Genomic DNA, 12557 nt, shown 5'->3' with positions numbered 1-12557 from the left:
AAGCTGTGTATTTGATTTTATTTTTATTTTTTATTTTTGGAATAATTCACCGGAAGTTGTTTGGGCTTGCTCGCTCTTATGACGACATTTATGCGACATTTCGGAACGAACCAGTACCGTTGATATGAAGTTAGCCGAGTAGCTCGTTTCATGTAATTTCCAGCGGCAGAAACAGACCGGACTGTTGTCTCGTCTCAAATTCGGGTGAGTTCTGCAGATTATTACGTGCCCTGAATGTCGAGTGAAGGTTAGACGGATTTTTTTTTTGAAACGCAGGCGTGAATACCAAGATTTTAAAAAAAACATCATCGACCCGCGAATTCCCAAATACTAAACTTCGCAGTGATGGCTAACAGTGAGCTAGGTGGCTAAGCATTCACCCATATAAATGAAACTTAAGGCTATAAAACTGTTTGTTTGTTTTACCGACTAATATCATGGATTTGTTGATAGTATATGAACTATTTTCTTAAGTTGGTTCAAGGAGTGTGTGAGTACTGTGAGGTGGTACCAATAGGGGAGCTGATGGGACATTTATTTGACTAAAAACTATGCATTTTCTCGTAAGTATGGATAATTATTATTGCAATATTTCATTTGGTCAAACAAAGCTTACAATGAAGCTACGATGGCCCTGGGTTTGTAGGGGGGAAGAAAAAAAAATGCTTGGGTGCTGCACGGTAGGGGAAAATAATCTGGTCTTCGTGTGACGATACAAACGTCCTTTTTTTTTTTCCTGAAGATTGAGACTTTTTTTTTTAAAAAATATAAGTAAAGAGAAATCAGCGTACTCGTATGACCGATCTGTGTTGCAGTCCCGGCCGGCAGGATGATCGACACCGAAAGGGATGCTGATGCTGCAGAAGCTGACGGGAAGAACAAGGAGACCGAAAAGAAGAAGAGGTCCCGAGTCAAGCAGCTGCTCGGCGATGTAAAGAAACAAGTGGAGTTCTGGTTCGGGGACGTGAACCTTCACAAGGACCGCTTTCTGAAGAACCTCATCGACGAGTCCGAAGATGGATGTGAGGAACAATCGCCGCTTTGAACACGCGTTCGCATCTTGTCTCGCGTGTTGGACGACATTTTGTTATTTCTTGCAGATGTTGATTTATCTGTGTTGGCGAGCTTCAACCGAATGATCAAGCTGACGACTGACACAAAGCTGATCGCCAGGGCGCTGAAAAACTCATCTGTTGTGGAGGTACTGTAAAGTAAATCACGATAACTTCCCGAGCACAGAGTAACTTTCACAATTTTATGCCTTTTTGCACGCTTTGGGGAATTCATAAGTGTTCTCGTGAAAATACGTGTTGCATTGTTTGCGTTTCAGATTAACCTTGAGGGAAATAAAGTCAGACGTCAACTCCCAATTGGAGATGTGCCAAATAATGTCGACAGCCGCACAGTCTATGTGGTAAAAATCTCTTTTCTGCTGTTGTCTTTATTTGTAAGTATTTGATTTTCACAGACACACTTTGTTCAAGTAGAACAAAAAGGTACCGTTGAACTTCACTTGAATGCACCATTTGAATTTACATTGTATCTGTAGATATTGTTGTTTCCTTCGAATGGGATTCCCACCCGATGTTGAGCTATCGATTATTTTTGTTGTCTGTTATTTGGCTCCGAGGACACATTCTTGGATCACTAATAATAATACAAATTCTTTCTTTTCTTTTTCTTTTATATTAGGAACTTTTGCCCAAAGATGTGACGCACAGCTGGATCGAAAGAGTGTTCACAAAATGCGGGAATGTGGTTTACGTCAGCATCCCCAGATACAAGTCCTCTGGTGACTCTAAAGGTTTTGCTTTTGTTGAGTTCGAGAAAGAGGAACAAGCACAGAAAGCCATAGAGGTGACAGCTTCATATTTTTATGTTGACGGAAATATGTCATATGATGTGAACCTGGTGTTTGTTTTTGGCAGAGGGAAACTTCATGGGTAATTTTGATCTCTTAAAACAGATGCTGAACAACCCTCCTGAAGATGCTCCTAGGAAACCAGGGATTTTCCCCAAGACCAAAAGTAGGAAGCCAATTCCTCTTTCGGCTGACAATCCACCATCAGGTAGAGTTGATTGAAAATGTAAAAAGGAATTTGTTTTTCATCTCTGCTTCTCTTGTCCAGCTAAAAAGTTGAAATGCTCGACTGAGATATTTGAGGCCACGGTGACAAGTAAAACGCTTCTGATTTGATTGATTCCCACTTCTTGATATTCGTGTACTGTAGGTGAAGAAGAAGAGAAGAAAAAGCGAAAGAAAAAGAAAAAGAAAGAGGGCGCCACAGTACAGGCGCCTGCTGAAGAAGTCAAAGAGCAGGCGATGGAGGCCGAGAAGTCTGAGCCAAAGAGGAAACGCTCGGCAACAGGAGATTTGGAACCGCAGGTCGCCAACACTCAGAAAACACCGGGCAAACTGTCCGAGAAGAAAAGACGACGGTCACAGACAGCAGAGGCATCCCAAAGTGACATACCATCAAAGATAAGAAGAACCAGTGAAAGTGAAGCTGGAGAAAAAGAGAGACGTGGAGGAAAATGTAGTAAGTAAAAAAAAAAAAAATTTTTTTAAAAAAGGGTCACTCATTGTCACAGTCTCGAGGTACTATGAGGTATTTTTACCGCAGAGAAACCACAAGCTTCTTGTGTTAATTGTGGCGTTCCCCTCGTAGATTCACCATCTAACAGTGACACGGAGAGAGGTGACGACAAAGGGAAAGAAAACGGAGACGATTCGACTGTTAAAGCAAAGAGGAAGAGAAAAAAGAAGCACAAAGAGAAGCTTAAAATTGGGGAAGAAGTCATCCCGCTTCGGGTTCTATCAAAGTAAATGCCTACATCCCTTTTTCATTGTGCATCACCACAGATTAATTCATACATGAAAACCCCTTCAGAATTTACACAACCACCATGTTTGGCATCTTTCTTCCTTTTTTTTGTCCACATCAAGGAAAAAGTGGCTTGACCTGAAGGACGAGTACTTGGCTTTACAGAAGCGCAGCATGGCAACCCTGAAGAAGTGCATTATTAGGATTGATCACAAGGAGCACAAGAGCCTAATGGAGACGAACGACGATCAGCAAGATGGAAATGGTGAGTTTCCTCGACGCAAATTCCCCTAAGTCAAAAACCCACCGTACGATACATAAAACCCATCAAATGTCCATGGTTCCCTGTCTAACAGAGACAATCCAACACTTAACCCACAAGTGAACCTATATCGATATTTCCGCGTGTTGAAAACAAAAACATGTAAATATGATGTGCAATAAAAAAAAATCTATCCTGGAATTTTAGCACAAAAAAAGTTTTCTTGTTGACCCAGAAAAGAAAACTCCACACAACTAGTATCTGTCCGTGCTGAATATTTCCATTTCACACGCACTCGTAACATTGAACAGGACATTAAGACAGTCTCAGTTTACGGCACATCATATTCCTCTGAAAACATCAAATCGCCTTTTAATGGTAAGAAGATGCCTGAATCTGATAACCCCTGATTGAAATGAAAATCTGATAACCCCTGATTGAAATGAAACCTCCGATTCATCTTTTAATGATTTACATCTTGTAGTAGGTCGTGCGACGCGATAATGTTGGTTTGTGTTATTTTGTTTTACGATTGTTCAGTTGAGATGAGTAACAAAAGCGAGAAAGCAACGAACTGCGGCCCTCAGTTCACCAGCGGTGTCATCCTGAAGATTACAGACAACAAGCCGCTCCCAGGGAGGAAGATCATCAAAGTACAGTACACCGCAGCGCTCTCATCAATGTCTTCCTGACTGTCAAGTTACCACCTGTAGTTGGTCATTAGACGGACAGTTCTGTAATTTTTGAAGTGGGTTTGTGTGAGGTACTTGTTCACAGTCAGTGTAATCGCTGCATTAGATGGGCGGGGGCGGGCAGGGGGCTGCATGGAAGCTGCTAAGCTATGCACGGCTGTGATTTGAGGTCAGCAACAAAATGTATTTTAAGCATTTAAAAAAAAAAAAAAAAAAACAGTTAAAGTGCGCGCTACATTTAGAATATTTTCATTTTCACTATCAGACGGGCTTCTCTGACGGAAAACTGAAGCTGTGCGCCGATAGAGTGCATCCTTAAACCTCAAATATTTTTAGATATCTAAAATACAATTTTTGTTTTTCCAAACTGGGAATGTCCTGACCCCCATCGACTGCACTCTACTGACCTCCTCATACAACCCCACTTTAAAACACTTGGAACTATCCCTTTAAATGTTAAAATAGTCATTCAAAAAAGATGATTCCATACTTGATGAGAACTACTTCTTAAGAAAAAATCCCAGCATGTTCCATAGCTTTCTTCTTCTCTTTCTTTGCATGTGTAGGACGCCTTGGGCAAAATATCTCCTGTGGCCTACGTTGACATCTTGGAAGGAGACGCCGAGGGTCACGTCCGTTTTCACTCCCCAAAGGAAGCCAAAGCTGTGAGTGACGTTCGGGCAGAGATACTGAAAGAGCACAACTGGAAACTGGAGATTCTCTCGGGTATGACGTTTATTTCCTTATTTTCTCTGACACATTACTTTTGTTCAGCTTTTTTTTTTTTTAAGTGTGTCCTACGCTCTGCAGCCTACGTGCATACATACCTCTAGTCTACATGAGGGGAGGATGTGAATGACTGAGCCGACACTCGGCTTTTCATGATTGATGATGGCGAAAATAATTCATTGAGACAGCAGGCAGGAGCTTGTCTCAAGTTCTGTGGTTTTCAAACGGTTCCGTAGTGATTTTAAAAGATCTTTTCAATGTACAACACTTGGTTTAAGGTGACCATGAACAAAGGTACTGGCAGAAGATCTTAGTGGACCGCCAGGTGAAGCTGAATCGTCCAAGAGAAAAGAAACGGGGTACAGAAAAGGTGAGATCAGCCTTAAATGTTTAAATACTAAGATGGATATATTTCTACAGTGTGCAACAAAATATCTGCAACTATTTACTCCCATTTTCTGTGTTTAAACAACCAACATGTGTCGGATATACTGTGTAACATCTAGCTGTGACATTGCATTGACAGACATTGTATTATTACACGCAGTTTCATGTGATATTTAAAATACATTCAAAGAACATGTTTTGATTTGAATATAGGATGCATACCTGGAGCATTATTGGATATGGACTAATACCTGGAATAATTATAACATACAAAGACACCCAGTCGTACACACTACCATTCACCACAGTCAAAGCAGAAGCCTCCCTGTTTGTTATCTGATGTGACATCTGGCATTGTGTTCTCTTGTCACACCTCAGCTCATATCCAAAGCTGAAAAAATCATCCTCGCCCGGGCCAAGGAGGCTCATAAGCACATCCGTTTCCAAGAAGACTGACGCCCACTGAATTCAGCTTTAGACAAAACATCCAGGTTCATCTATGTAGACTTCACATGATGAGGTTTGAGGGGACAGTTGGTGCTGATGTGAGAACTGAAGTAAATTAGTTCAAATGTCCCCGTTTTTGTTTGTTTTTTTTGTTTTTGTTTGTTTGCACTGGAGCCTCCGAGATAATGTGGGACGCTGCTATGCTGTAAACATATTGGCACTTTTTTTTTTTTTTTTTTTTTTTTCATTGACAGCTTTTAAAACAACAAAACAATTCTGTATAGATGTAAATATAATTAATATGGAAGTTCTCCCAGTCAAGATGTGGACAAGTCCTTTTTTTTTTTAAATAAAATGTCATTGTTTTATGATTGCAGTATTTATTGTCCTATATTTGCTACATAGTTGTGTTTATGTACTTCAAATGTATAATTCTTCACAATCTAGGTAAAACCGTACTTTTAAATACTTATATTTTATATTGTGACACTCAAGCCAATGCCCGAGCATTAAAGTCTCACTTTAAGCAGTGAATACCAGCGGATTCAAAAACATGGCAGGAGGTCCACATTTAGCTGTATACTCCCGTTTTCTACTCGGTATGACATGATTTAAGATTTTTGCAGATTACATAACCGTCAAAGTGAGATGTACTGAGTGTCAGTGAGATGCTCACTGGTATAAAAATAGCTGTCATTACATAACTTTGCTAATATTTATGGCTTTTATTGTTGTAAAGGTAGAAAGTACCTGAGGTAATGTGTGGCGGCACCACACCTCGTCCCTAGGAAGTCTTGGCTTCAGCTCGAAACCATGCAGCTGACTCTGTGGTGGGTGTGAGACGGTGCCAAAGAGGTGTCACCTTTAGGCCAAGTCACTTTGTCCAAAGAGCTGAACCAGCACACCCTGGACTCCTCGTTCCCCGTGGAGCGTCTGAAGCCAGAAGATCCTCTGCACTCGGCAGGACACGGGGGTTTCTCTGTGCCGTTCCAGCTGTTGTTCATTCTGGGAAGTGGGCTCGAAGTGTTTGGGGTTGTTTTGTAGTTCTGAGCATACTTGGGTTTGCACACTGAGAAGGTGGTTTTCATAGGCCAGTCCTGGTCTTTTTGGGGTTCCCCCCGAACTCCGCAGTCCGTCTTCGTGCTCGTCGGCACCTGTGGAGGCTCCTTATTTTTCTCACCGGTTTGCATAGATGGCAGGAACGGCTTGGTTCCCTGGCACTTGTGGGCCAAGCAATTTGAGTGTATGGTGGAGGCGATCTTGTGGTCAAATGGTGGACTGCACTCTTTGGCTTGGCAGTGGAACTTTGTTTCAAGGGACCATGAATGGAATTTTTCAAAGAATTCACTGGCTTCATCCAGATGCGTTTTCTTCATGTCCCAAGCTATCTTCGGCCTCAAGGACATGGGCTCCAACGGCAGAACTCTGCTGGTGTTGTGGGTGGGTTTCATCCTGCGTGGTCTGGGCTGTACTGGATGGGGGACATAATTCAATCTGTAGCTGGTCAGGCCTTCCATTGGTTTTGGTTTTTCCTCCTTTGCGAACAGTTTTGGATTAGCTTCCACGTATTTCTTTTCTGTTTGGGTAGTACCCGGAGGTAATAATCCTTGGTGGACTTTCAAGCAGTCTTTCACCGTATATGGCTGGCACCTGTGTTCTTTCCAAACTCTGAAGTCGTCTGCAAAGCAAAGAGAGTGGATTTCATTCAGGATTTATACATTTACTGACTGACTGCGGTGATTTTCAAGTTGCTTACTTTGGTACACCGTTGTGTAGTCCACCAGGGGTGACGTCGGGGGCGCCGCAAATTCTGTAGGCTTGTGTGAAAAGCTGTTGCATCTCCTGTAGTTTTTCTGCGGCACTGAGGGGGCCTTAACTGGTGGTGGGCTTTTCGTCCGGGTGTGGGTGACGTATGCTGATCTGAAACACGCACTCGGGATGTAAAATCTGTCATTTATCTTTAGTCAGGGGTAGTTAAGCTCGCACATAGTTTAGCATCTGTTTTTGTTCTCTTTTGTAAATGCCGCAGGGATTCAAACCTTCCATTTCCCTGCAATCAAAGTTCTTCTATTGGCGCTTTTAAAAAAAATAAAACTGACCCGCAGGTCTTTTCCATTCAGCAGTTTCCTACATTTTCCGAAGCATCAATTCCCCCCCCCCTTTTGCATCCAGCTGCATTACATTACAGAGCTCACAGGTGGAACGAATTGCTATATTTGCATCATGAATTTAACCAACCATTGAGGACCAATCCCAAAAGGTGAGCATTACTTTTCATAGTCAAGTTACATCTTGTGACATTAGACAACAACAACAACAACAACAACAAAAGCCGGTACCTGAGAGGGATGACATCAGCTGCCATCCCCTTCAGCGGATGGTAAGGGTCATTCTGCTGGGAGGATGAAATTATTGCTTTGTAGGATTTGGGAGGGCGGAATTTATCCTGGTACTCTGTCATCATGGAGATGTGTGCCTGGGGTCTCTGAGAGCCGACCTGCTGCCTGGACATCGAGACAAGTAGAACTCTTTTAACGACAAGGCAGGTGTACTTTAACTTGAATTAGACGTGCAAAGGCAAGCAGTGGTGGACAGTCACTCGGTACGTTTACAGTGTTTAATACTTTAGCACAATTTGGAGGTACATAAATATTTCCATTTGATGCTACTTTATACTTCCCCCTCATTTCAAAGGGAAATGTACTTTACTCCACTAAATTTATTTGATAGCTCCAGTAACTTTTCAGATGGATCCTATTACAGTATTAAAATACAACACATTGTTAAAGAGGAAACCAGCAAGAGCCTGAGCCTTAGGTTAGGAACCACTGGACTGGACTTGCTGTCTATAAAGCAGCTCCACCTGCAGCAGCTACAAACAGTAACATGCTGCTTACACACTGATGCTTCAGTATTAATAATGTAATGAGTATTTATTAATATATCAGCAGGGGCAAAGTGAGTACTTTTACTGGAACATTTAAGGTACATTTTGCTGCTCAAAATGACTTTTACCTAAGTAGGATTTTTCATGCAGGGCATCTACTTGTAATGGAGTATTTTTTGCATTGGTGTATTAGTACTTTTACTGAAGTAAATAATCGAAACAGTACTTCTGCCACTGAAGGGCAAGTGCAAGAAAACTAGAAGACAACATAAAAAGAAAATGGGCTAAGACTGTCGATTTAAAAAAAAAAAAAAAGACAAAAACCGGTGCTTTCCAAGTTGCTGGTGCCTAAATTTGCTTTCTAGCTCCAATTGGAGAAAAAAAAATAAATAAAATCAAACGTTGTATCTAAAGCCTTTAATAACAGTATGTGATGAGCAGGAGTCAGTCAGGTCGCGCATCTTTAGAGATACAACACACACACACACACACACACACACACAAAACAAAACAAACAAATCTGCCCTGCTACTACAGGACAGATAATTCCGTTAAACTGATGGAACATTTTGAATGAAAACAAGCAAGGACGCTCGCTGGAATTGAGTGTTGTTGTTTTTGTTTTTTTGTCCGTCGGAAAGACGAGCTCACCTCAGAGATGTGGCTTCTTGCTGCATGTCTGTAGGCTGTGAGTTTCTGCTGCCCGGTAGTTCTCGGCTGCACCCTGTGTATTTTCCAGCTCGGGGTCTCCTCTCCACAGGCCTACAACATGGGAATTATTGACTGGAGGAACATGGCATTTTGCGTTGAACGAGAGTTGCGCGCAGCGACCCGAGAGCTTCTAAAAATAAACTGCCGGATGATGCAGGCGGCATGATGCGCGTTATTTTTGGCGCGTAAAAAGGATTTTTTTTTTTTTTTTTTTTTTTTTAACACCCTCCCTCTCTCAGTAGTGATGTTACATAAAGTGGCCACTTTGGAAAAATAAACCAATTTTAAACTCAAAAGCCCGTTTAGCCTGTGTGAGATTATGCTGCTTGTTTTTTTTTATTTTTTATTTTTTTTTTATTTTTTTATGTGCCTTTAAAAAAAAAAAAAAAAAAAAAATATGCAAGGTGCATTTGGACCGTGTGTGACGCCATCGCAGGACTCCATCTGTCACTCTGTTGGCCCGTCCAAGAATTAAAAAAATAAATAATTATTAGACGAAATAAATAAACAAAAACAAAAAAAATGAAGGAAGATGCTGACTGTACATGTACACAAACAGGCACGTGCACCGAAGAGTAGCCTAAAATAAACTGTGACCTTGTGACCTCACCCTTCGTTTCTCAAACGGGCCTCCTGGGCTCACTTATTGAATTATGGCTTGAATTCACAAGAAGAAGGCCTTGCTTTGTTTGTCCACCAGATGGCGTCCGCACCTTTGAAAATGACCATTCAGACCATATTATATAATAGCAATTTTATTTGAGTGTTTTTTTCTTTGACAAACAATAATTGTGTTTGTTATAAAGAGTGCTCAGCTGTCTTTGTCAAAACATCTGTTTTAATCTGGCATTTGATTACAATTACAATATAACTTTGAACAGAACCGTAGATTTTAGAGGGAGACCAAGGCTGGAGGTTAGTTTGTATTTGCACATATCAAATAGCCACATTTGCATTTATTCACAGCATGCAAGCAGATAACAAACAGATATGACAGACTTACTGACTGATTGACATATATGTAAATACATATACACATACTACAATACATACACAACATCATTTAGCAAAAATGAATATAGATTAAAAAAAATGAATCTTTTGAAAGACATACATATATATAATCTATATATACTTCAACACTCTACTGAGAAAATACAGGCCATGCTTTATTTAAAAAAAATAAAAAATAAAAATATATATATAAAAGTAGGGTGAAGATGGTTTGGTTTTTCCTATTTTTGGAGTTAGATTTCAGCTACAATATTGCTTAGTCATACCATTGGTCATTTAGTTTTTCATCTAATATTTTATCTATACCAGGAGCATTCACAGATTTGAACTTCCAGGTAAAATTGTGATATTAACCTCTTAAAAAAAAGTAAATTATGATTTAATTAAGAACAAAACTAAGCTAAACAAATGGAGTTGATGATTTTAATACATTACAAGTGGATTTAGGAGGACAGTGTGAGCCTAATATGCCGACTAACTTAATGAACACCTGTGCAAAACACATTTAAGTCAGAATGCACTAACTGGATCACGTTATATACAAGTGCCTGACACTCAGTCTCTCTGCTAAAGTTGGCTCGAAATACCACACAGATGTTCTCTCTCTTTAGTCTGGTTTAATTTAGAGCTATGCTCATAATGGAGTTGGAAATTGCATGAGGACAAAGGACTTAATCAATCAATGAGGATTATTCAGTGGTAATGTGTCTCTCTACTAACAGGTGCAGCAAAGCAAAAAGGACAGTGAGGGAGATGTCGGTCAAGCGGTCTTTGCCTAAAGAAGCCTCATCAGGTAAAATAATGAAAATCACCTGTGTATTTCCGTGAGCGAGCTAGTCTTTTGAAATCTCTTGGATTTTGCCTTCAAGCATCGTTGATACGTTTCTCTTACTGTAAACCTGCAGATAATGCAACAAAACAACGACTTAAGTCCCTCGCTGTTCCTGTTTTAGAGTTTGTTAGAACTACTTTTCTTAATCAGCAAGACAGTAGTTTTCCTGCACCATGTGTGTTAGTTTTGGACGAATAAACACTTCCAGGTGCCCCAGATGATAAACCAGAGATATAAGACTTTACAAAGGTAGAACTGTAGAAATGTACACAGCTAACAACTGTGTATTCCTCTGAATTATTTGTGGGTGAACATAAAAAAAAAAAGCAAAAAACTGCTTTTTAAACATAAAGTGTAATCCACATTGATAAATCAGACGTGTGCAGTTAAGCCTGTACACTCCGCACACATGATTTGAAGGGAAGATGTATTAAAATGCAAAAAGGCTGGAACGAAGAGCTTCGGAATGAGAAGTAAGGATTCTTGGGAGGTTTATGGATATTTGAAGTCCTTTCCCATTAAGAATTTCTGACTGCGTATAAAAAAAAAAAAAACAACGTCTTTGCTCAGTATCACTCAGAATACATTTTGGCATCGAGAAAACCAATGAACCATTTGGAGAGATGTGACGATCATGAGATGAGAGGAAACAGGTGCTCTTCTCCAGTATTGACATTGAGTATGACGCTGTGTCTTTTTTTTTTTTTATTATCAAGCAGTGTTTATATTCTCCAGAACAAAGTCAGGAAAATATCATATAATCAAAAAGACAAATAGAGGAGGGGATTTTTTTGTTTTTGTTTACTGTTGTTGTTGTTTTTTTTTTTTTTTAAAATCTATGATGTGTCCCTTTTTTTCCCCCGTTGGCTGTCTTCTGTAGAATTGACCAATTTTATGGTATTGCTAGTCATTAAATACAACTTAAAGCGAACTCAAAGAGCAGCAGTCTGCACTCCAATGTTATATTGAAGCGTTCGGTTTTGATGAATAGGTCGAAGTCTTGCAGTACTGATGCAGTCAGATGGTGGCGCCAAAGCCAAATGCTTGACACGATCACGGTGCCGTTCACAAGAACGGTTCTAAATGAATGGGGATTGGAGTTGATGCAAAGTGCAAGAGTTGTTGGCATTGTTTACACTTCTGCATTTCCTGATCAGACCTTTGCAGAAATGAGAAGCATTTTAGCCTCCATTTTCAATTGTATTCTATTCATTTGATCATATCATGTAATGTGAATCATGATAACGGCTTTTATGCATTGTCTGTCATTACACTAAGCAATTTGTACACGCTGGTTAGCACTTTATCAAAATCCACTGAATCAGAGAGTCCAGGATGGCAACAGACTCTGGGCTCGTATTATGCCTTTAAAGCACTATCTCTGTCTTTGGGCTTTATGGCTCTTTACTCTCCATGAGGACTTTTGATCACACTATCTCGACAAGATGTTATATTCTCTTAGGCTATATAGGGATAGTTTTAGTGAGTATCTCGATCCATTTAAACCTTATAACGAGAGTATTTAAGATATTTACGCGTTTTTACGTAGCGTCAAAAACAATATTTTAATGTTGCACTGATGGCATCACAAATTCTTCAATTCTAGATAACACGATCATTTCATTAACTATTGTCCTTAAACGTGCTTTCTATCTTGCAGAATCCTCAAAGTGAGCCATCATTTTCACAAACCGAAGCTCGTAATCCTCTGTAAGACTTTTTACGCAGCGTTTCATTGCTCCAGAAGTGTAAAAAAAACAAACAATGTAAC

The 12557-nt window shown here is 40.1% G+C and overlaps 2 protein-coding genes across 3 annotated transcripts in view; one reads left to right on the top strand and one right to left on the bottom strand.

The window, feature by feature from the left end:
- The first annotated feature begins 97 nt into the window (after positions 1-97).
- larp7 (La ribonucleoprotein 7, transcriptional regulator) lies at positions 98-5713 on the top strand. Its single transcript, XM_069705210.1, has 13 exons — positions 98-204; positions 816-1022; positions 1101-1201; positions 1331-1414; positions 1693-1857; positions 1967-2069; positions 2232-2540; positions 2670-2823; positions 2948-3090; positions 3628-3740; positions 4346-4505; positions 4787-4878; positions 5274-5713. Exons 2-13 carry the CDS (start codon positions 830-832, stop codon positions 5349-5351), a joined length of 1695 nt encoding a protein of 564 aa, XP_069561311.1. The 5' UTR covers positions 98-204; positions 816-829; the 3' UTR covers positions 5352-5713.
- Positions 5714-5808: 95 nt separating this feature from the next.
- The window catches only part of LOC138624742 (uncharacterized), a 35969-nt gene continuing 29220 nt past the window's right edge, over positions 5809-12557 (bottom strand). For both annotated transcript variants that reach the window (XM_069705217.1, XM_069705218.1), the window contains exons 4-7: positions 8881-8991; positions 7682-7846; positions 7099-7262; positions 5809-7020 (exon numbers count right to left, since the gene is read on the bottom strand). In XM_069705217.1, the coding sequence (XP_069561318.1) occupies positions 6143-7020; positions 7099-7262; positions 7682-7846; positions 8881-8991 (1318 nt within the window). In that variant the 3' untranslated portion in view covers positions 5809-6142. The remainder of the gene's footprint in view (positions 7021-7098; positions 7263-7681; positions 7847-8880; positions 8992-12557) is intronic.

The sequence above is a fragment of the Brachyistius frenatus genome, unplaced genomic scaffold, assembly GCF_029030835.1.
Source record: "Brachyistius frenatus isolate BFR_SWC_R1_liver_20210118 unplaced genomic scaffold, ASM2903083v1 Contig_54, whole genome shotgun sequence".
Taxonomy (NCBI): Eukaryota; Metazoa; Chordata; class Actinopteri; family Embiotocidae; genus Brachyistius; species Brachyistius frenatus.
Note: the sequence above shows the minus strand (reverse complement) of the source record. Positions and strands in the feature narration are given on the sequence as shown.